This window comes from Cyprinodon tularosa, unplaced genomic scaffold (assembly GCF_016077235.1).
Source record: "Cyprinodon tularosa strain WSP-4 unplaced genomic scaffold, ASM1607723v1 ctg602, whole genome shotgun sequence".
NCBI classification, from domain to species: domain Eukaryota; kingdom Metazoa; phylum Chordata; class Actinopteri; order Cyprinodontiformes; family Cyprinodontidae; genus Cyprinodon; species Cyprinodon tularosa.
Genome location: NW_024039344.1, coordinates 88,316 through 112,825, shown reverse-complemented (window position 1 = coordinate 112,825; position 24,510 = coordinate 88,316). Strand labels below are relative to the sequence as shown.

At 38.1% G+C, this 24,510-nt stretch overlaps 2 protein-coding genes across 3 annotated transcripts; both read left to right on the top strand.

The window, feature by feature from the left end:
• Window positions 1-8,088, top strand: LOC119797933 (UDP-glucuronosyltransferase 2C1-like). Of its 2 annotated transcripts, none has more exons than XM_038307207.1 (2): window positions 1-56; window positions 6,111-8,088. In XM_038307207.1, the coding sequence occupies exon 2, from the start codon at window positions 6,111-6,113 to the stop codon at window positions 7,695-7,697; it is 1,587 nt and encodes a 528-aa protein (XP_038163135.1). In that variant the 5' UTR covers window positions 1-56; the 3' UTR covers window positions 7,698-8,088. The 2 variants fall into 2 exon arrangements, with proteins under 2 accessions (XP_038163135.1, XP_038163134.1); XM_038307206.1 differs by lacking the exon at window positions 1-56 and adding an exon at window positions 894-921.
• Window positions 8,089-20,977: 12,889 nt separating this feature from the next.
• LOC119797931 (UDP-glucuronosyltransferase 2A2-like) lies at window positions 20,978-24,510 on the top strand. Its single transcript, XM_038307205.1, has 2 exons — window positions 20,978-21,360; window positions 22,757-24,510. The coding sequence occupies exon 2, from the start codon at window positions 22,784-22,786 to the stop codon at window positions 24,359-24,361; it is 1,578 nt and encodes a 525-aa protein (XP_038163133.1). The 5' UTR covers window positions 20,978-21,360; window positions 22,757-22,783; the 3' UTR covers window positions 24,362-24,510.

Sequence of the window (24,510 nt, the reverse complement as noted above, 5' to 3'; positions counted from 1 at the left end):
TTTTCATCTAACTGGTTTGAAAAGCTCAGCTGACTTTAGCTGTCCTGCATTGTACGGTAAGCAGTGAATCCGAATGATGATCAGTTAATCAGAACCAATTGGGTTGTAATAAATCTGGTTGCTATGCACTGTAATCGGTCCAGATTGTATCCTATATAATCATATGCAACTATTTGTAAAGTACTTTAAGAGGAAACATTGCGCTGTATTATTAAACTGCATATGCTCCTAGTTTTTCTAGCTATTGGATGGAACGCATTTCACCAATGATCACATAAATCTCACTGATACAGAATAATTAAATAATCAAAAAGAAATTCTTGTGGCATGTTAAACTAATGCATATGAATATGGTTGCTCGTCCCTTTCATTTATTACTGGATGCTACAAATATGCCCATCTTTTTTCCACTGAAATGTTGTTCCCTTTTTTTGTAAAATATTCACAATCTCGCTAAATTAAGGCGCGTCCTGCAGTTTTATCCGCCACTAACTGTGTTGAACTCTTGCACAGTTGTGCAATCATTGCTGCACTTCTTTTCTCTGACACTAGGTGTCGCCATGGAACGCAGTATTATCGCTCCTCAGCAGGAACTGGTGCAAAGATCCTAAACTTTCTCCCAATTTTGTGTTATCTGCTGTTCTTCTTTCGTTGCATTTTCACGTTTCATTGACTAGTTGGACCGAACGGATATTTTAAAACAAATCTCTTAAAACAGATTACCTTCCTAAATTCGACAGGAGTCTGTTAATTGTCACATCCCTGGGTCTGTTAGTGCTTTTGCTGTCACACACAGGGTTATGCTTTCCAGAAAGTGACTGGAATAAAGACTTAAATACGTCTTCCTTATGTATTTAACGAGAATTTTGATGTAGCACACTGGTAACAACTTTAATTTGATCCGGACAAACAAGACTAAATGTAAGTATTATATCTAATTATCTTATATTTGTATATACTGCATAGAACCAGGAAAACATTATCGAGCATGTGCAGATCCCCTTCCTGCCTAACAGCCATGCATGTTAGAACTGATCCATGCGGTGCCAAACCCAGTTATGTGTCAACATGTGTTTCCACACCTGGTCACTGCTGAAGAATACGGAGCCCCTCTGATGACATGGTAAAAAAAAAAATTTAATTGTGGCCACGAAGTAGTATTTCGTGCGCACGAAGTAGTATTTCGTGGCCACGCAATAAGTTTAACGTGCGCACGAAATACTTATTAATAATATTAATATCATTCTGGACAACTGGACAACAATTAATATCATTCTGGACAATTAATATCAATATCTGGACAACTGGGTAAGCAAATCGAGCGCGCCTTCTCTAAGGTCTAAGGCGCGCTCGATTTGCTTACCCAGTCGGTCTCCGCCAGTCACGTGACATTTGTTGCTATGACGCTATTTTATGTGGAAAAGGCGTAGTGTAAACTACGGTGGCTGAGAAGTGCAAAACACATTTACAATTCAAAAACACATTAACAAATAAAAAACAAAATAACATTTGAAGAAACAAAATTATATTTTATGAAACAAATGTATTTTTGAAAAAAAAGTTAAAATTTTTAAAAACACATTTACATTTTAGCATACAAATTTACATTAACAAATAAACACAATAACATTTGAAGAAGCAAAATTATATTTTATGAAACAAATGTATTTTTGAAAAAAAAGTTAAAATTTTTAAAAACACATTTACAATTCAAAAACACATTAACAAATAAACACAATAACATTTGAAGAAGCAAAATTATATTTTATGAAACAATTTATTTTTGAAAAAAAAAGTTTAAATTTTTAAAAACACATTTACATTTAAGGAAACAAATTTACATTTTAAATAAGTTAGATTTTAGGTGAGAGAAAGTTTCATTTTAGAGAAAAAAAAAATACATTATAGGGAAACAAATTTACATCAAAAAAAAAATTGACCGTTCGGAAACACTTGTACAAGTGCAAAGACAAAACTGCAAGTGGCAAAACACATTTACATAGCCAAAAACAAATTAACAAAAGACGGCTACACGGAAAGGGAATGTCCCAGTGGCCGGATGTGACGTCACGATTACCCTGACTTGTAGTACAAACAGCTCAATCTGTAGTCCTCCTGCTTCACGTGAAAAGTCAGCGGCGATTTTAGATGGAAAGAATTGCACTGAAGCTGTTTTTCTTAAGTTTACGCTAACCAAACAATGTTTTCAGCCAATTTACACCATTTTGTTCTTCATGCGGACGGTCTCTGGAACTTTTACGGGACAAGGACCAGGTGGCAGGACCAAGCAGCAGGACCGGGCGTATTACTGGCCGGAGCCACTATTATTTTGTCATGTAGTTTTTTTATTACTTTTCTTTGGTATTTAATTATTTTTTGGGTATTTTTCCTGCCGTTTTTCGGCAAATGCCTTATTTATAGTACTTCTAACTAGATTGTTTTATATAGATATATATATATATATATATATGCTATATATTGTGATGTTATCGCTTAATAACCTGTATCAAAATGTATTCTTTATGGGTTTCTTTTTATTGTGATGTTATTGCTTAATAAACTGCATTAAAACTTTTATAATATCACATTTACTTGATGGAACGGAGTATTTTATCTGCGAATAAGTGGCCTCGGCCGGCAGCGGCCACTATCGGCCTCTCAGATGGCAAGCTCTGCCGGCAGCGGCTCTGCCGGCAGCGGCCACCATCGGCCTCTCCGATGGCAAGCTCTGCCGGCAGCGGCCACCATCGGCCTCTCCGATGGCAGTCTCTGCCGGCAGCGGCCACCATCGGCCTCTCTGATGGCAGGCTCTGCCGGCAGCGGGCAACAACGGCCACTCCGATGGCAGGCTCTGCCGCAGCCACTGCCATGAATTGAGCTCGGCCCTGCTGCTTGGTCCTGCCACCTTGTACCGTGTCCCGTAAAAGTTCCAGAGACCGTCCGCACGAAGAACAAAATGGTGTAAATTGGCTGAAATTTGCTCCACAATATAGGCAAAACATTGTTCGGTTAGCGTAAACTTAAGAAAAACAGCTTCAGTGCAATTCTTTCCATCTAAAATCGCAGCTGACTTTTCACGTGAAGCAGGAGGACTACTACAAGTCAGGGTAATCGTGACGTCACATCCGGCCACTGGGACATTCCCTTTCCGTGTAGCCGTCTTTTGTTAATTTGTTTTTGGCTATGTAAATGTGTTTTGCCACTTGCAGTTTTGTCTTTGCACTTGTACAAGTGTTTCCGAACGGTCAATTTTTTTTTAGATGTAAATTTGTTTCCCTATAATGTATTTTTTTTTCTCTAAAATGAAACTTTCTCTCACCTAAAATCTAACTTATTTTAAATGTGAATTTGTTTCCTAAAATGTAAATTTGTTTGCTAAAATGTAAATTTGTTTTTAAAAATTTTAACTTTTTTTTTCAAAAATACATTTGTTTCATAAAATATAATTTTGTTTCTTCAAATGTTATTTTGTTTTTTATTTGTTAATGTGTTTTTGAATTGTAAATGTGTTTTTAAAAATTTAAACTTTTTTTTCAAAAATACATTTGTTTCATAAAATATAATTTTGTTTCTTACAATGTTATTTTGTTTATTTGTTAATGTAAATTTGTATGCTAAAATGTAAATGTGTTTTTAAAAATGTAAACTTTTTTTTCAAAAATAAATTTGTTTCATAAAATATAATTTTGTTTCTTCAAATGTTATTTTGTTTTTTATTTGTTAATGTGTTTTTGAATTGTAAATGTGTTTTGCACTTCTCAGCCACCGTAGTAAACAACCGCAGCATAGCTAAACGAAGGACTAAAGGCCCGTTTACATAGCAGCCTGTCCAAGATAAGTCATTACAGTTAACATAATACGGAGCCCCTCTGATGATATGGTAAAAAAAAAATTTTAATTGTGGCCACGAAGTAGTATTTCGTGGCCACGCAATAAGTATAACGTGCGCACGAAATACTACTTCGTGGCCACGCAATAAGTTTATCGTGCGCACGAAAAACTATTTCGTGGCCACGCAATAAGTTTAACGTGTGCACGAAATACTTATTAATAATATTAATATCATTCCTGGACAACTGGGTAAGCAAATCGAGCGCGCCTTCTCTAAGGTCTAAGGCGCGCTCGATTTGCTTACCCAGTCGGTCTCCGCCAGTCACGTGACATTTGTTGCTAAGACGCTATTTTAGGTGGAAAAGGCGCAGTGTAAACAACCGCAGCATAGCTAAACGAAGGACTAAAGGCCCGTTTACATAGCAGCCTGTCCAAGATAAGCCATTACAGTTAACATAAACCTGAAAACGGGCGGATTTATTGATATTATTAATAAGTATTTCGTGCGCACGTTAAACTTATTGCGTGGCCACGAAATAGTATTTCGTGCGCACTTTAAACTTATTGCGTGGCCACGAAGTAGTATTTCGTGCGCACGAAATACTACTTCGTGGCCACAATTAAACATTTTTTTGACCATGTCATCAGAGGGGCTCCGTAATGGAAGCAAATCGTTACCATATTTAAAAAGCATTTTCAGAAATGCTTTTTCATTTTAACAATGTGGCTGCATTGTTTGACTCCTAAATGAAATTAGTCATCAATAATCCTGTTTGCATTTTCATTTTCTTCTTCAACACTGCTCATCATTTTACTTAATTAAAATGAAAAAGAAAAAGACATTTGAGATTTATTTTTCAAAATGTACCCCAGCAAATACATACCAAAATTCAATTTTAAATGTAAAATTTGAAAATGAAAAAGCATTTCCAGAAATGCTTTTTCATTTTAAGAATGTGGCTGCATTGTTTGACTCATAAATTAAATTAGTAATCAATCATCCGATTTGCATTTGTATTTTCTTCTTTAAGACTGCACAATTTATGCCATAAACAAAGAGAAAACACGGCAGACATTGCTTTTTCGTTTTCATGGTCTGCCTGCAAAGTACTGTCCATAACTCGAAAATGAAAAAGCATTCTGAGCGGCGGGCGCAGCAGAGTGACGTCAGCAGCCGCTCTTCCTCAGGTCCTTGCTGACCGGAACACTGAAGTTATAAAAAAACAAAACAAGAAACAAGTAATCTAGCCTGTCTTCCTCAGGCTAACTTTAAATTACAAAAAAGTGTATATGTAGTTTTTTATCTAAGAGAATTAGAGTAATTACCTTGCTTCTTTGATAATTATACTTGTTTATTTGCTCATCAATGTCTTACCCTATTCATGACAAAAGCTGATAAATATGAGACAGTAAACCATTTTCTATAACCTTAAGTAAAACGTTAGATTTCACCTATTTTTAAAATGATATCATGAAACTAGAAAATCTCGTCATGGGTTAAGATGGGATTTAAACCAAGTCTCTACCACTTAAGACCAGCTGCTATGGAATGTAAGCACCATGTGAAGGCTGAATGCAAAGTTTAGGCTCAGTTACATTTAGTAACGGTTGTGAATTACCTTCTGTTTCAACTCAGAAGCTCTGTTATAGTGCTTGCATGCAAACCTCAACATTTCTATAAATATAATTGTGAAAAACAGACTAGGATTTACAGCTTATTCAAGTCAGATGATCAGATGCAGAGATCAGCTATTAAGGATCGATTAATAATAAAGTTACTTTGTTTCTTTACATAAAAAAAAAAACATAAACCCTGGTTAGCTGGACCCTGACCACTGCTGGCAGCTCTGCGCTGTTGCAAAAAGAAACTGTTTGCCATCCTTTTGTTTTAATATCATAGCAGACACCTTAGAATTGAGTTCATGGAGTTAAAGAAAAGGCCACATTCACCTATCTAGATTAAATCCAACATAAAAATATAAATAAAAAATATCTGATCAGTTATCATACTATGGTTTGTTGCCTAAGAACAGCTAAGTTGACCTTAGACTGTTTAAAGTGTATATATCTCATTCAATGATGGATCCAACCCAGAAGTTACTTGCCAGGGTTTCCACACTGACCTGAAGAATCATTTGATATATCTCAAATTAAGCTGATAATAGGGGTCAAATTTACACTGTGCTACTTCAATGAAGCAAAGAGTAATGCAGTATATACTAGCTAACAGGTTCTTTTTATTTTTAATTTTATGTATATGTCCCATGTTCTCATTTCAGATGAATGCAGTATATAGCTGCGGGGCGTTGCTCTTGCTCGTCCTCCTTCCCTGCAGTTGTGAGGGTGGCAACATCTTGGTCTTTCCTACTGAAGGAAGCCACTGGATAAACATGGAAATCCTTCTGCAAGCTCTTCACTCCAAAGGACACAATGTCACTATTTTATATCCCAGCAAAAGCTGGTACATCAAGGAGAACTCCATACATTATAGCACAATATCAGTCCCACTGGAAAAGAGCCTAATAGATAAGGAGTTTTTAAAAAAAATCTTTAATGAGTTCATCAAATTTGAGCGGGGGGACTTATCTTTCATCAGTTTTCTCTACATCAATCTAGGCATTCTTGACAAAATTATTGAAATTCACACTTCTATTAGCGCATTTGTTTCAACCCTGCTGGATGACACAGAGCTGATGAGGAAATTAAATGAGACCAAGTTTGATCTGGTTCTAACTGACCCATGCTGGGGTAATGGAGCTATTTTGGCCAAATATATGAACCTCCCTTTAGTTTATAATGTTCGCTGGTTAATGCCAGAAGAAGCTCATTTTGCCATTGCTCCTTCCCCCTTATCCTACATTCCAACCACAGGATCTGGCAACACTGATATAATGACATTTTTTCAGAGAGTTAAAAACACCATTCTTCATTTAATGACATATATGCAAAGCAGGCAGATCATTAAGGGAGTATACCAGCCCCTTTGTGAAAAATACCTCGGACCTGATTGTGACTTTGATATGATAAGGAATGATGCTGATATTTGGCTGATGAGAAGCGACTTTGTGTTCGATTACACTCGTCCCACAATGCCTAATGTTGTCTACATGGGAGGGTTCCACTGTAAACCTGCAGAGCCACTTCCTGACTATATGGAGGAGTTTGTGCAGAGTTCTGGAGATCATGGAGTCATAATTATGTCCCTCTCAACATTCGTGGAAGAACTTCCAGAAGATCTGGTAAATGAGATTGCTGCAGCTTTTTCTAAGCTCCCACAGAAAGTCATCTGGAGCTATAAAGGCACCAAACCGTCCACTCTGGGTAACAACACTTTAGTTGTCGACTGGATGCCACAAAAAGACCTCTTAGGACATCCTAAAGTAAAGCTTTTTGTGGCTCATGGAGGAACAAATGGAGTCCAGGAGGCGCTGTGTCATGGAGTTCCATTGGTGGGTTTCCCAATGGTTTTTGATCAATATGACAATCTGCTCCGCCTGGAAGTAAAAGGAGCGGCTAAAATTCTTACGCTGAGTACAGTAGATAAAGATGACAACTTCCTGAAAGCGATACAGGAAGTCCTGAATGAACCTTCCTACAGGCTGAACATGCAGAGACTCTCCAGGCTGCACAGAGATCAGCCGATGAAGCCCATTGAAACCGCCATCTTCTGGATGGAGTTTGTAATGAGACACAAAGGTGCTGCTCACCTGAAAGCTCAATCCTACAGAATGCCCTGGTATATCTACCACTCTGTAGACGTAGTCCTCTTCCTGTCAGCAGCAGTGCTGCTCATGCTCACAGCTACCGTCATGTTTATCAGGTGTTTATGGAAAGCTGTCTGTAGACGTAAAGTTAAAGCTGACTAAGGAGTAAGGAAATGTATGTATAAAGATGTTGCCTATAGGTAAAGCTCAACATAAAGGAATATTTTGAATTTTGTAATTCAAATTTGGCTTTTGTTCTAATAATATTTAAACACGTTAATTTTTTTTTTTTTTTTTTTCACTTATATTGTAAATAGAAATACCCTTCAATCAAGTGAGTATCCTTTTGGTAATGTTCAATTTACAAACTTTCAAATCTGCAAATCATGCATGTTTTTAAAGGGATTGCCATACACAGTTATACAAGTTATCAATACAACAGTTAACAATGCAAACTGTGAAATATGTGGTAAATTTGTGCATTATGTGTTTAATCTCAATACGGTCACTAATGTACAACCATACTCAGCAAATAAAACAAGTTCCAATCAGACTGATGTGCTTTATGGGGATCTGTTGACATTTTGTTAACCTCCAGAGTGGTTTGGAGTCTAAGCAACCAAGATGACAGTAAGCTTCTATGAATTAAAAAATAAAAGGCAGAAAACCTCTTCCTTCTGATCAGAGGTTGGTTTCTACCTCAAAAAGATTTCAAGATCGTTGCTGTCTTGTTTACATGCACAGGTAGATGGTTTACTTTAAAAGTACAAAATGCTTTAAGCTTGCAGAACACATCATTGTATGAAGTACAACATGTTCATTGAAATGGTTATCCTGGAAACTCTCCACACATATTAGCAAATCCTACTGCTATAATAATTCCACCCTGGCTTCCACTTCTCACTCCTCTGCATCGCAAATAACCAGGGTTACCTTCAAGCAATTCAGACAAACTTTTTGTATTCAAAATAAATGCATTATTAGTATTTATTTTGAGTAAGTATACGTTATTAATATGAAATACATAAACTTGCATTAGTAAAGCTTGTTTAATAGATTTTATGCTAAAATTATCTTTAAAAAAGTAAATAGCAATTTGTTTTGTAATAAAATCCCATAAATGTTCTAATTTTGAAGAAATATTTTTGTGAGTGTTGGGATAGTCCGAGATGTTCAGGAGTCATCAGGAGACTCTCCAGCATGTCTGGGTCCGCGCTTAGGGTGTTTTACCGGATATTTACTGAAAACCTACACATACAGAAGATACCTTCATTTTGAATCACTTCATCTGCTGTAGCATTAACTTCATGTTATCAGAACTGTGAGTTACCAGGCTGACAATATGCCCTAAATTACAGAGGAAGTGGGTGCCACCCAAATTTTAATAAACTGGCCTCAATTTGAATAAAGTTCTCAAAAAAAAAAGAAAAATAAAATATGAAAAGAACATAAACATGTTAGGAAATTCCAGTCAAAAAAAGAAATAGCAAAATTTCTGAGCAATTTAGAAGGATTTTATCCAAACAAAACATACCAGTCAATTTCAAACACAACAACACACTCAGAAAAAAAATGGTTAATTTAAAAAAAAAAGGACTGCCAAACCTAAACTGAGCTGATTGTTTTATGCCATCCAAAGCATTGAGCAATGTTCAGCCTCCTAGATTGGAGAAGCCAAACAATGACAATACATGGCATTGGAAGCATGGAAGAGCAAGAAACTCTGGGACACACTTTTAAACACCAAAGTGTTTAGATTTTGGACAGAGAGGACAAACAGTTTGAAAGAGGAGTGAAAACAGCCTTCTTTATTAAAAGAGGAGAGAGGGGGGAGGATTACGGTTTCAGCTTCCAACATGAAACTCATTCCAAGAAAATTATAAAAGCACTCCCAATATGATTTAAAAGACCAAGGATATAGCCCATATGTAGAACAAAAGGCGCATATTTGATTTACTTCTGACTTGCAATGTGTGCATGAGAATGGACCTCCAAGCAGTTTACATCAGCGCTCAAACCACATATTGCTCTGGTGCGAGCCAACAGATTTACAAAACTGCTATGTCAGTGTCGAAACATCTTCAAAAAACTGAGCGAGAAGCTCATTGCCTTCCAATTTGAACCTGTTTGTGGTTGACATGACTCGGATGACTAAGAACTTACACATGTCCATTATGATTTGCACTTTTTTTTTTTAAACATGACCAGAAGCGTGACAGAAAAATTTAATAATCATGACCCTGATTATCATCTCAAAATACATTACTTAGAATTACAGCTTCGACCAAACTGCCAACAGCCACAACTTACTCTTTAATTAGGGTGGATAAACCGGTTTTGCACATCTTATCCATTGCACATTCAATCCTTGCAGATCACCCACAACACGCCCACTCATTGCAGGTGCTTACATGCAGTTTAGCACTCCATATTTGGCTTCTTTAAAGGTCAGTCCCTATGTGCGTACGTTTTAGCACCAAGTTTTTATCTGCAGTGCACAACAAGCCCTCCCCCTTCCTTTTTAGTTATTTTTAAAAGCTTTTCTTGACAAGGTTCCTGTATTTCAAGACCTGCCAATATTATACAGAGTAAATATTTATTGGCTTTATTTTTACATTTTGCAAAATATTCATATCTGCTGCACTGAAAAAAGGGACTTTTCGTTCCTGTAAATATCATTTTGCAAAATGACACCTTTTATTTAATGTGTTACTTAGAATTCATTTGTAATTCTTTATCCACAGAGAGACAAGTAAATTTAATAAATCTTACCAAATATAAATAGTATTAACAAAGCAATTTAAATAAGTCCCTAACTTAACAGATATAAGTAAAATGTACTTTGATATTAGGAGTAAACTTGACATTTCTTTGGTAGGCTTAAAACTTTCCTTTTTGATAAAGCTTATAGTTAAAGAGGCTCAGGTTATCCTGAGCTATCTCTATAGTTATGCTGCTATAGGCTTAGACTGTTGGAGGACATAGGGACCCCTATTTCATCATTCTGCTTCATTCTATGTCTATTCTTCCACTCTGCAGAATCTGTTAGTTCAATCTCTAACATTATGCTCTCTCTGCTTTTTCTCATAGTAGCTTCGCCTCATCTGTTCCTATTTGGCTGTGACACCATCCTGGAGAGAAATATCAGCTGTGCTGCTGCTGTCAACACCTTTGTTCATAGATGTTGGAGATCAGCCTGTTTTTCCAGTGTAGCCCTGTTTCTCTGACTGGCGGGATGTGCTCTCTTCTCCCTCTGACATGGGAGTTGATTCAGAGCTCGTCTGCCTGGCTGTGTGTTTACTGGACGGGGCCGCCTTTTACAGTTGCTTTTTGTATCTCTGCCTATGTCTCCTTGAACCCGAGTCGGCCTCGGCAGATGGCCGCTCACACCGAGCCTGGTTCTGCTGGAGGTTGCTTCCCGTTAAAGGGGAGTTTTTCCTCTCCACTGTTGCTACAAGCATGCTTAGTGTGAGGGATTGCATCCAAGTCAATGAGTCGATGCAATCAACTGGTTTTCCTTGATAGAAAATGTTGAATCAATTTGACTGTACGATCTGGTGAACTGTAAAGTGCCTTGAGATGACATGTGTTGTGATTCGGTACTTTATAGATAAGCTGAATTGAATTGAATTTTCTTACTTGTCCATGTTTAGGTCAGAAATTGTTGGCTGCATGGTGGTGTAGTTTACAGTATTGTTGCCTTGCAGCGAAAAGGTTCTTGGTTTTAAATCAAGGTAAAAAAAAAACTACTTTATTTGTTTGGAGTTACTAGACTGCTCTATGTAAACAATATTCAGAGAGAACATTGCTTTCATGGTTGTTGTCTAACTCTTTTCTACCTGCATCTATTACAGGTGCTGGTCATAAAATTAGAATATCATGAAAAAGTAGATTGATTTCAGTAATTCCATTTAAAAAGTGAAACTTGTATATTATATTCATACATTACATACACACTCATATATTTCAGATGTTTATTTTGTTTAATTTTGATGATTACAAATGACAACAAATGAAAATCTCAAATTCATCATATCAGAAAATTAGAATATTGTGAAAAGGTTAAAAATTGATGGCCCCTGGTGCCACACTCTAATCAGCTAATTAACTCAAACCACCTGCAAAAGCCTTTAAATGGTCTTTCAGTCTAGTTCTATAGGCTACACAATCATGGGGAAGACTGCTGACTTGACAGTTGTCCAAAAGACGACCATCGACACCTTGCACAAGGAGGGCAAGACACAAAAGGTCATCGCTAAAGAGGCTGGCTGTTCACAGAGCTCAGTGTCCAAGCACATTAATAGAGAGGCGAAGGGAAGGAAAAGATGTGGTCGAAAAAAGTGTACAAGCAAGAGAGATAACCGCACCCTGGAGAGGATTGTGAAACAAAACCCATTCAAAAATGTGGGGGAGATTCACAAAGAGTGGACTGCAGCTGGAGTGAGTGCTTCAAGAACCACCACACACAGACGTATGAAAGACATGGGTTTCTGCTGTCACATTCCTTGTGTCAAGCCACTCTTGAACCACAGACAGCGTCAGAAGCGTCTTGCCTGGGCTAAAGAGAAACAGGACTGGACTGCTGGTGAGTGGTCCAAAGTCATGTTCTATGATGAAAGTAAATTTTGCATTTCCTTTGGAAATCAAGGTCCCAGAGTCTGGAGGAAAAGAAGAGAGGCACTTCATCCACGTTGCTTGAAGTCCAGTGTAAAGTTTCCACAGTCAGTGATGGTTTGGGGTGCCATGTCATCTGCTGGTGTTGGTCCATTGTGTTTTCTGAGGTCCAGGGTCAACGCAGCCAATACCAGGAAGTTTTAGAGCACTTCATGCTTCCTGCAGCTGACCAACTTTTTGGAGATGCAGATTTCATTTTCCAACAGGACTTGGCACCTGCACACAGTGCCAAAGCTACCAGTACCTGGTTGAAGGACCATGGTATCCCTGTTCTTAATTGGCCAGCAAACTCTCCTGACCTTAACCCCATAGAAAATCTATGGGGTATTGTGAAGAAGAAGATGCAATACACCAGACCCAACAATTCAGAAGAGCTAAAAGCCACTATTAGAGCAACCTGGGCTATCATAACACCTGAGCAGTGCCACAGACTGATCGACTCCATGCCACGCCGCATTGCTGCAGTAATACAGGCCAAAGGAGGCCCAACTAAATACTGAGTGCTGTACATGCTCATACTTTTCATGTTCATACTTTTCAGTTGGCCAACATTTCTATAAATCCTTTGTTTTTATTGGTCTTCAGTAATATTCTAATTTTCTGATATGATGAATTTGGGATTTTGGGTAATCATCAAAATTAAACAAAATAAACATCTGAAATATATGAGTTTGTATGTAATGTATGAATATAATATACAAGTTTCACTTTTTAAATGGAATTACTGAAATCAATCTACTTTTTCATGATATTCTAATTTTATGACCAGCACCTGTATATTAAACTTTTCTCTGTTCTTATGCTCTGTTCAAGTACAATATGTTGAACTGTGAGCTTACAAGGTTGTGTAATACAAACAAACCTGATTTGCCTTAAACATACTTTGTGTTGGCATTACAAAACATGACTGGCTTGCGCAATTGCCCTCATTCAGGCTGTTAAGAAACTCAGAGAAGTCAGCTTCTGCAGATCAGTTTCAAAAGTTTTCTAAACACATACATGTACTCTTCCGACAATAAAAACTACTTGCCCCGGGCGATGGTTAACATCAAGCCCTGATACATATATACACACACACATATGGTAAATGGTAATGGTAAATGGCATGTACTTATATAGCGCCTTTATTCAAGTTAGGAGACTTGACCAAGGCACTTTACACTACATTCATTCACCCATTCACACACACACTCACACACTGATGTTGGCAAGCTACATTGTAGCCACAGCTGCCCTGGGGCTCACTGACAGAAGCGGGGCTGCCGTACACTGGCGCCACCGGGCCCTCTGACCACCATCAGTAGACAATGCAGGTGAAGTGTCTTGCCCAAGGACACAACGACAATGAAAGTCGGAGTCGGGGCTTGAACCGTCAACCCTTCGATTTCATATATACATATATATATGTGTGTGTGTATACATATACAAAAGTATACACATACACATATATACTGTACATACACACAGCAGAGACACAAGTGGCAGCATGGCTTGTTAATGGTAGACATTCAACTAATGCTGATGCTTTTTGTATAGTGTACAGTATGTTGTAAGTGTATGTTGTAATTTCTCTGATTCTCTGAGGGACAGAGTTCCGTTCCTGAGATGCTGTAACTCTTCTCACATATAAAGCCTTAAATGGCCAAGCTCCATCTTATATAAGAGATCTGATGTTCAGTATGTCCCTAACAGAGCACTTCGCTCTTAATCTGCAGGTTTACTAGTGGTTCCTAAAATTTCTAAAAGTAGAATGGGAGGCAGATCTTTTAGTTATCAGGCTCCTCTCCTGTGCAACCAACTAGTTTTAGTCCGTAAGGCAGACACCCTGTGTACTTTTAAGGGTAGGCTTAAAACTTTTCTTTTTGATAAAGCTTATAGTTAGAATGGCTCATGTTATCCCTAGCTATCTCTATAGTTATGCTGCTATAGGCTTAGACTGCTGGAGAACATAGGGACCCCCATTTCATCATTCTGCTTCATTCTATCTCTATTCTTCCAGTCAGCAGATTCTGTTAGTTCGATCTCTAACGTTCTGCTCTCTCTGCTTTTTCTCATAGTAGCTTTGCCTCTTCTGTTCCTGTTTGGCTGTGATGCCATCCTGGAGAGAAATATCAGCTGTGCTGCTTCCATCAACACCCTTGTTTATAGATGCTGGAGATCAGCCTGTTTTCCAGTGTAGTCCTGTTTCTCTGACTGTGACTGGCTGGATGTGCCCTCTTCATCCTCTGACATGGGAGCCGGCTCGGTGCTTGTCTGCCTGGCTGTGTGTTTCCTGGACAGGGCCGCCTTTTATATCTGCTTTTTGTATTTCTGCTTCTGTCTCCTTGAACCCCAGTCGGCCTCGGCAGATGGCAGCTCACACTGAGCCTGGTTCTGCTGGAGGTTTCTTTCTGTTAAAAGGGAGATTTCCTCTCCACTGTGAATTGGCGCTATATAAATAAACTGAATTGAAAAAATTGAATAGCAGTGTGTGCCGAGCAGCCAGCATTTTTTACCTGTTATATTATCTTTATAGCACAGGGTACGAGGCTGCAAAATAGGGGGTGGTTTCTGTTCTTTGTGGTGGGAATAATTACTCATTGCCTGAGCCAAGACCTGGTGTGTGGAAGCATAGGTCAGAGAGGAGCGCTGCGGCTATAGATTCTTAGGACTCTTCTGAATCGGATATGGGAAAAGGGGATCAACACAAGAGGGCAACATATTAAACATTTAAAAGATGTGTAAGGTCTGTTATGAAGTAATACAGTAAGATTCTCAAGAAGAGCATCCACCCTTCTCCAGTTTATACTTTGGTGCTTTTTTAACCAAACACTCTAAACTTAAATCATATAGGCAGCTCTGTAAAAATTTGTCTTAGCAGAAATTAAATGCACCCTTAGTCATTTTAATTAATTTTTTTAGGGAAAAACCAGATCACCTGGAGAAAACCCACATGACAATTTTATACAAAAAGATTAAGAAAAGATTAAGGGGGGATAACATTAATGGAGAAAGGTAGAAGGGATGAGGATTAAGGAGAGAGAAAGGGAGAGCAGAACAGAATTAAGGAGGAGATAAAGGGAGAGAGGGATGGAGGGTAAAACAGAGAGGAAAAAATTGCGAAAAAAAGAAAGAATTCAACTGTATACTGAGTTAGAAGGGACGAGGTGATGCGTATACAGGGTAGCAGTACTGTTGTAGCAGCTGGTAGAAGGCCTCGGTCATATCGAAATCTTGGCCAATATGCATAAATATATATCTGATTAGAATACTGAAGCCAACTGCCACAATAATCTTTGTCAAGACTTTAACTGAAAAAGAAGGCACATCATCATCTTCCTCAGTCTCAATTTGATAATCTATATTAAGTACTTCATTGTCACATTGAGATTCCGGTGCAGTATTTAAAGAACAAGGTTCAAAAGATATGCCAGGATTTTGCTCAAGTGTATCCCCCAAACAATCAAAAAATGTATCTTCATCAGACTCTGGTGACGAAATGTCCAATAATGGTCTACCTGTTGACTGTTCAAGTACTATCAAATTATCAGATGTGCCAGGATTTTGCTCAAGTGTATCCCCCAAACAATCAAAAAATGTATCTTCATCAGACTCTGGTGACGGATTGTCAAATAATGGTCTACCTGTTGACTGTTCAAGTACTGTCAAATAATCAGATGTGCCAGGATTTTGCTCAAGTGTATCTCCCAAACAATCAAAAAATGTATCTTCATCAGACTCTGGTGACGGAATGTCCAGTAATGGTCTACCTGTTGACTGTTCAAGTTCTATCAAATTATCAGATGGTGTATCCAAGATTATCAAAGCTTGTGGCTCATGGTTTTCAGCCACACTGGGAAAAGTCTCCTCTTCTGGGATCTCCATTTCTGTTGCAACATTTTGCTGATGTTCCTTAATTAATTTATCATACAGGTTTTTGTAATATTCTTTTTCGTGCTTTTCATTCAGTAGCTTTGCCTCAACATCAGCAATTTTATGTACAAAAGAAATCAACTTAGAAAATATGTTGTTTGCCTCTTCTAGTGAAAGTACATTTTTTGCATTCACATCATCCTTTTTGTCATTTGTAGCTAAAACTGCAGGTTTATCTGATTGGTTTTTCACTTGAACTGTCAACTTATGTGTATCTAAAGCTTTATGTGCACCTTTGGTGGTTTCATTTATGGAGGATCTTACATTTTCAGCTAAAGTTGTCCTTGGATCTTGTTTCTGCTTGAGGTTCTCCAGCTTTGTACGTAATTCAAAGAAATCCGCTTGTAATTGATCATATAGGTTTTTGTAATACTCTGATTCGCTCTTTTCATGCAGTAACTCTGCCTGAACATTAGGAATTTTATGTAGAAAAGAAATCAACTTAGAAAATATCTCGTCTGCTTCTTCTGCTGAAATTACAGTTTTAAAATTCACATCATCCTTTTTGTCATTTGTAGCTGAAACTGCAGATTTAGCTGATTGGTTATTCACCTGAACTGTCAACTGTTGTGTATATAAAGCTTTAGGTGCACTTTTTGTGGTTTTATTCACAGCACAGCTTTTAATGGTAGATGATCTTGAATTTTCAGGCAGAGTTGCCTCTCCAAATTTAATATTTAAAGGAATATTATCTGAATTTAACAGATTCTGTTCCTGCGTTCTGTTCTGTTTAAAATTTTGCAGTTGAATTTCAAATTCAGTTAAAGCTGAGCTTAGTTTATCAATCGCCCTCCCTAAATTGACACAGTCATTACTGCCAAATGAGCTCTCATCTTGATATTTAGATAATTTGCTTTCAAACTGTGTTTTGAAGTTATTACACCTCTTGTGCATCTTCAAAATTGCAGCTTCAATTTGAAGCAAATGGTCTAAGAAATATTCCATTTTAAACGTGACCTTAAAAACCGAATCTGAACGTTAATATGAACTAAATTCAAATTATCACAGCTGACTTTGAAATTAATCTGCTACAATATGGTTCAGATGGCTTAGCTTTTAAGCAAAGGTATCGCCTTGTAAAACTCCCTTTTGGCTACTTCTTTAAATAAATGTGTCTTATAATCACAAACTTTCTGAAGCAAAAAAATGCCTGAATCGTTTCTAATTCTTTCTAATGAATCCTTGAAGTTGTTGTTACCTGTACAAACTCTTACACAGAAGTGAAGGGCTTATATTTCCTATGCTGATGATGTCACAAAGAGTCACATTCTCACCCCGCCCATAGAATTCTTTTCCCCGCCCACAATTCCTTTTTCTATCCGCCCACGCCTTTTCATGGATATGCCTCAGAAAAGCCCTGCCATTTAAATCCCATATCAAAGAGGTTTCTAGAATTTTCTTCTTTCATCTCCAATTATTGCAATCATCAGGAAGTCCACAAACTGTAGTTAAAAGCCTTCAGCTGATCCAAATTGCTGCAGCCAGAGTTCTGATGAAAATTAAGAGAGATCATATATCTGTTATCCTAGCTTATCTTAATTGGCTTTCTGCTTTCTGTTTGATCCAGAATAGAATTAAAAATCCTCCTTAATTTAATTAATTTATTTATTTGACAGGGACATTGTACATTAAAAAGCATTCCTGCAAATGCACTAGAATTAGCCAAAAGGCTGTTTTCCATCTCTTGTCCCTGGACAGATCTTAAAATTATCTACCTAAAAAAAACAAAGCATTCTACAATGAAAAATACAAAAATAAAAAAATAAAAACAGCTATAACTCCTCAAAAATGATTTAAAAGTACAGAATAAGTGTTCCCTGGACTACAGAGGTTCATAAAATAGAAAAAAACATTGAAACTATGTATATATACATATATACACAGGGGTTGACGTTAAGGATTTTCGGGCAAGTGGCTTTCACATATCATTTGCCCAGAAACAATTTTTACTTGCCCAGTATAATGTTTAATAAATATAGTTCGGAATATTAGTTTTTGTATATATATCAATGAAACATGTTTGTTTTTTAAATGTTTTTTTGTAATTCAGTAAGTTTCCAGGTTCCTGGTGTGTATGTGCATGCGTCAGATAATGAACTCAAGCCTACATTACCGTGTTAACATGCTTTTCAATCCTTCCTGCACATTCTTTTCAAACTAAACTTTGCTTTAAACTGTTGTGTGCTTGGAAAAATATAAATTGTAATGTTAAAAATCTAAAAAAAAACTTGACAGGTTAAAAACTTACACTAATACTACTCACCAATTTAACATGTTTAGCTCTATAACATTTAAATGCACCACTCCAATGTCTAAGAGAAAATAATGTAATGAAATTTTTTTAATGCATGACCACTGTACAGAAGATTGCCATATGATAGAAATATTTACACTGTGCGCATACAATTATTATTATTATTTTCCTAATCCCTTACTGATCATTTTTAATCTAGCGTGTATTATAGTATAGATTAAATTCATCATCCAGCTGCTGCTCTGCAGAATTCTCTCCCCAAGAGCTGAATCACGCCATCTAGCGGAAAATCACGCAGCTTTTTCAAATCACGCGAGAATGTGTACATAACAACAAAAATGGAGCCAGCAATGCTTGTGGGTCGTTTTCAGCGAATGTCGGTAATTCTAAAGTAATTTTGAGTGATAAATAATTTTTTTGCAATCATTGCACTTGACCGGCGGGCAAATGCAATGAAATTTGTACTGTACAGTCATGCATTATCATGCTCATATATTTGTGAACATTCTCACATTTTTTCTCTGTAGGGGCTTCTGGTAATTAGTGGCTATTACCAGGCTAGGTTTTGGATCCTGAGAGCAAAGGCACCCAGGAGGGGCCAACCCAGGAAATCTGTCCCCCACCGAGGGATGAGGAGAGACCCGAGGAATTCCCCCAGCTGCCACAATGCCGAAGCCCCCAGGAACCGCGGGGATAAGCAGGCAGCCAGCCACCCCGCAGCGGAACCGGCCATGGGCCCCGGGACCTGAGGCCCCAGGGGCACCGTGCCCCCTGGTGGCAGCCCCGACCGGGCCCCGGGGGCCAGGCCCTGTGAAGCAGCTGCCAGGAACAAGCAAGCACCTGCCCGGGCATCTACCCCCAAACACTGAGCACCACCAATGCACTGGCGGGCCAAAGCGCCAGCCAGCGAGGGGAGAAGGCTCCCCTCGCTGGCTGGCGAAAAAGAGTAATGTAGTATTAACTGGCAAACAGATTCTTTTTATTTAAAAAAAAAATAGCGGAGACTTGAGAGAAGACTTAGCGTAGACTTGAGAGGGAGCTGTTCAGACCCAAACCTGACAAATAACAAAAAAACACATTAAAATACAGTCTCAATCACGCCGTCCCACCCTAGTGCTCCCAATTGAAACAGACAGACTCTTCAAAAAAAAAAAAAAAAAAAGCACGGATGCACATTCACACATAACATTCACATCCAATATTCCCAGGACCAAGGACCCGGCAGTGCTGGTGCCTGTTCCTGGGATTACCAGATGACCCACTAGGTGAATAATTTACCTCAACTTAACACAGCAATGAATTAATAACAACAAGAGTGAGCACAGATTTGGGAACTAGCCAATACACAGAAATATAACTGGATGTATTACTAATGTGCATCTAATGAAATATAGTCAATTAGGATTTATTCATAAAGTTTTTGAATAAATTTTAGCTGCTTATATTTACTTTGACTACATTTATTATATACATAAAGTAGAGGGGAGTGGCAGCCTAGAGGAGGGGAGTGGAGGCCTAGTGGTTAGGGCATTGTGATTGGTATCCTGAGGATGAACAAAATGAATGTCACAATTTATTCTGGCAGTTGATTTTTTTTCTGTCTGAATGTACATTTAAACTTTCAACACAACTCTATGTGTAATACCTCAACAACAAATAGGTTTCTAAAATGTGTCAAAGTCAAACTTGGCAATTGAAGCATTACTGAAAATGATAAACTTTCTGTCAACTCTCAGTTGAATACATGGTTTGGGAACAAGAAATGTTTTTGAACTATGAACTTTATGAACTTTTGTGGCCTGTCTGAGTTGTCAAGCGTGAATGTTTGCTAGACAACTGTGTATTCAGCAATCTTCCTTTTGACTGTGCAGGCCATAATATAACATTTTTGTTAAAGTAGAAAATAATTCCAGTTTTATTGGTTTGTTTTAATTTTCTAATAAACGGATCTGAGATCTTTATCAGTCAATCATCAAAAGTAACACAAATAATGTCTTGATGTCTCTCTGTTTGGTTACTTTTATAGTATATGTTTAACCTTCAAATTACATTTATGAAATAAATGCACTTCTAGTTATATTGGTTCTACTTTCTGGAGATGCAGCTTAAAGGATTTTAATCATTTGTAGCTCTGAATAAAAAAACAAACAGAAGAAGATAGTTATTTTATTCTTTAATTTTCTAGATGCAAGGTTGGTGCATTTTTTTTCTGTGTGTGTGGGAGTATGTGTGTTTTAAAAACCCTTCTATCTGGTTTTGGTAACTGTAAACAGCAGCGTTAAATAAACAGGAAGCTTCTGAAAGAAGGGCAGCAACAGATACACTATTAAAAGAATTCAAAGCAATTACTGGAGCAAACTGTTGAAGAAAATATTAACACATTTTTTACATTTACGTTACATTTTTAAAATAAAAAAGTGTCTCAGAGACTGCTTACATTTTTCTTTTGAAATATGATAAATACATTTTCTTACAGAGTTTCTATATTGAGACACTGATAGGACAGTTCCTGCTGTTAGGCAGTGACTTCTTTTAGCATGACTCACCTGAATAGATAAACATGAGAGGTAGAGAATTATTGTTTAGGGTGTGACCAGACCTGTTTGGGTACCATCATTTTCAGTCACCTTAGATAATGCTGGTTCCTTACAACTGAGTCTAAGCCTCAGTAGGTCTCAATAGGTGTTCAGCATGGCATCTTTTTCTTTCTTTTCCTGTTTATCATTTTAAGCTGGGTGAGTTCTGCTCATTCTTCAGATATTTTTCTACATCTGTTGCTGCCATGAATGTTTGAAATTAGTAGTTGCAGCTACTGCCTTGAGGTTTTCCTGTCTGAACGTACTTCCCTTTAAGAGGCAGGAACTTTATATTACAACTCATGCTCAGACAAAGGAAGTCTTTTTTTTCTGATCTGCTGGTGTGAATGTTATCCTTCACAGCCATGTCCTATGCTATGACTCAAGCTGAATTACTGATGTTTTGACAGTAAGTTTTGACTTTTTCTTGCATTGTGTAGCTTAAGTATGAAATATCATGAAGCTCAGTTTATTCTCTGCTCTGCATCATGCAGTACATTTATGATCAGTGTTTTTACGGAGTGTTTCTATTCAGCGCTAGTGTTTGAACTGTTAAACTATTAAACATAGGCAGCTGTTCACATTTGCATTCTTTATGTCACATGCCGTGCAGTGTTATGGAAGAACATTCCTATGCTGCAGCATGTTTAAACTTAAAATTGCATGTAGACTGCTTCACTGACTGTGCAAAGTAAAAACAGGATGGGACAGCATAGTCCCAGTGCTCTGTCGTGACTAATGTTCCCTGGAATAACTTGAATATGTCAACATAAAGTTAATGAGTGTGGGGTAACAGCGAAGTATTATGCAGTGGTGTTTGACTGCAGTGCATTAGAGCTTGTATCGTCTTGTTTAATTCTCAAATCTGATGCAAAATCCTTTGGATTGGACGGAAGTCAAATACAATTGAACTTTTGTTTCAGCTTCACGTTTGAAATCTTCTTAAAGGTGCTTTTTTGTCCCAACATGTTTTCGTATGGAAACAAACTCCTGACATAGTTAAATGTTTGACTAATGTGCAAACTGTGTCCTCGGACAAACATTTTGAAAGATACTTTAGCATTATGTAGCAAAGCACTTCACAAGGATTTAAATTTATTTTTTTCATGGCACACATCTGTTGCAGGGCTTTTTCTTTTTTTTTGTAAGTTTGTTTTTATAGTTTCTGCGCATCATATATAAAAAAAAAAAGGCTTTACCACATGTGCCAAATTATTTAGTTCTACCAAAATACAAAAAGTTGGAATCCTATTGACTTTATTAGATTAAGACTCTATCTGATATCAAAGTGACAAATTGACCATTTGTGATTTGGGATTGTGTAAATGTCACAGTAAATGGGTTTGTGCTGAATGGATAGGTTTCTCACTTAGGGCTGTACATTTGATAGGTTTATTAGAACAGAAAGCCTGCTAAAATAGTACCCCAGAACAAGCAAAGGTCAAGTGGAAAATGCTGCAGATGCTTCTGGCAGTCACAGCCCTGCATATATGTAGGTGATCATTGAACCAGAGCAGTAGATCCCAGGCTAAAGAGGCACAGGGTGAGAAGAAGGGCACTGACCCCATTCGACTAAGGCATGCTGCAATCTCCCACCTTGTTTGCCAAACTCTTGCAGTTTCTTGGCTCAGCAAGGAATGCTGTGAGAGGCTCCATGTGCTACATACGTACACTTAAAGGTTGTCCAAGAGAACTCCCCTGTACAAATAAAGCATATTCAGTGAAACTGCAGGACATTTTTGCTCAAATTTCCAGGGATAACAACAGCTCTGTAATTTTTGTTCCTCTGTTTTCTTTCCTTTTAGGTTGCGTTGATTTTAGAAGATTTCAGGATGTATTTCCAGCTGGCTTCCTTCGTTTATCTGTTCTATGTGATCCCTAAAATTACATATGCTGGCAAAGTTCTGGTGTTCCCACATGATGGCAGCCACTGGGTGAACATGAAGGTACTTGTGGAGGAGCTGCATTCAAGAGGACATCATGTGACCATCATCCGGGCTGGAGACAGCTGGTACATCAGTGAAACATCTCCACATTACAAGGCCATCACAGTGAATGTCGAGGCTGGGGGAAACGAGGATTTTTATCGTCTCTTTGTCTCTGAAGTTATAAGAATTAAAAGAAGCAATGGGTCTGCATGGACCCGTTTGGCTTTAGACATGGAGTTGAAAGACCGGTTCTTTGAATTACACAAAAAGGTATGCGAGATGCTCCTTCATATTTTTGAAAATAAAGAGTTGATGAAGACTCTTCAGGAAGCCAAATATGACGCAGTTTTAACCGATCCTGTAAATGGAGGAGGTGTGTTTCTGGCTCGCTACCTTGGCCTGCCGATGGTGTTCAATGCCCGCTGGACTGTTCATGGTGAGGCACATTTTGCTATTGCGCCTTCTCCTCTTTCCTATGTTCCTCTTCCACCATCAGAGCTTACAGATCAAATGACTTTCTTTGAAAGGGTGAAAAACATGATTTTCTACAACATGAGAATGCATCTGTACAAGCAGGTGACTGCACCACATTATTCTCCTTTGTCTAAGCGCTATTTTGGCCCAGATGTGAACTACTTCTCTCTATTCCAAGCTGCAGACCTGTGGCTCATGAGAGTGGACTTTGTGTTTGAGTTCCCTCGTCCGACCATGCCAAATGTTGTCTATATGGGAGGGTTCCAATGTAAACCTGCAAGACCTCTGCCTCAGCACTTGGAGGAGTTTGTGCAAAGTTCAGGGGAGGAAGGAGTCATCATCATGTCTCTGGGGACTTTAATTGGAGAGCTTCCCCATGACTTGGCAGATGAAATTGCTGCTGGCTTTGCAAATTTACCCCAAAAAGTTATCTGGAGGTATAAAGGTACCAAACCACCCTCTTTAGGGAATAATACAATAATGGTAGACTGGATGCCACAGAATGATCTCTTAGGGCATCCGAACACTAAACTTTTTGTAAGTCATGGAGGAACAAATGGAATATACGAGGCTATCTATCATGGGGTTCCAATCGTGGGCATTCCTTTTGTGTTCGATCAAGCTGACAATCTCTCAAGACTCAAAGCTAAGGGAGTCGCTAAGATTTTGGATGTGTCGGATTTAAATACAGAAATATTTAAGAAAACCGTGCAGGAAGTTCTGAATGAGCCATCTTACAAAATGAACATGCAGAGATTATCTGAACTACACAGAGATCAGCAGGTGAAGCCATTGGATCGAGCCATCTTTTGGATTGAGTTTGTCATGAGACACAAAGGTGCTCCGCACCTCAGAACAGAGTCCTACAGAATGCCCTGGTACTCCTACTACTCTGTAGATGTCATATTGTTTTTGATAGCAATTTCTCTACTTGTGTTGTTGGTTTTCTCTTGGTTGTTGAGGCACTGCTTCACGTTATGTTGTAAAAGAAAAGTGAAATCTGACTGAGTAGGGCACATATCACCAGGGGGGATTTAAAATGAGGCAAAACTAGGCAGTTGCCTAGGGGTACCAAGTTCCTGGGGGGGCATAAAACTCTGTTTACATGTAAGGTTAATACTAGTGTTGCACCGATACCGATACCAGTATCGGACGGG

Excerpts from the sequence above, each read along its gene's own strand:
- LOC119797933 (XM_038307207.1), top strand. The coding sequence starts at position 6,111 with ATGAATGCAGTATATAGCTGCGGGGCGTTGCTCTTGCTCGTCCTCCTT.
- LOC119797931 (XM_038307205.1), top strand. The coding sequence starts at position 22,784 with ATGTATTTCCAGCTGGCTTCCTTCGTTTATCTGTTCTATGTGATCCCT.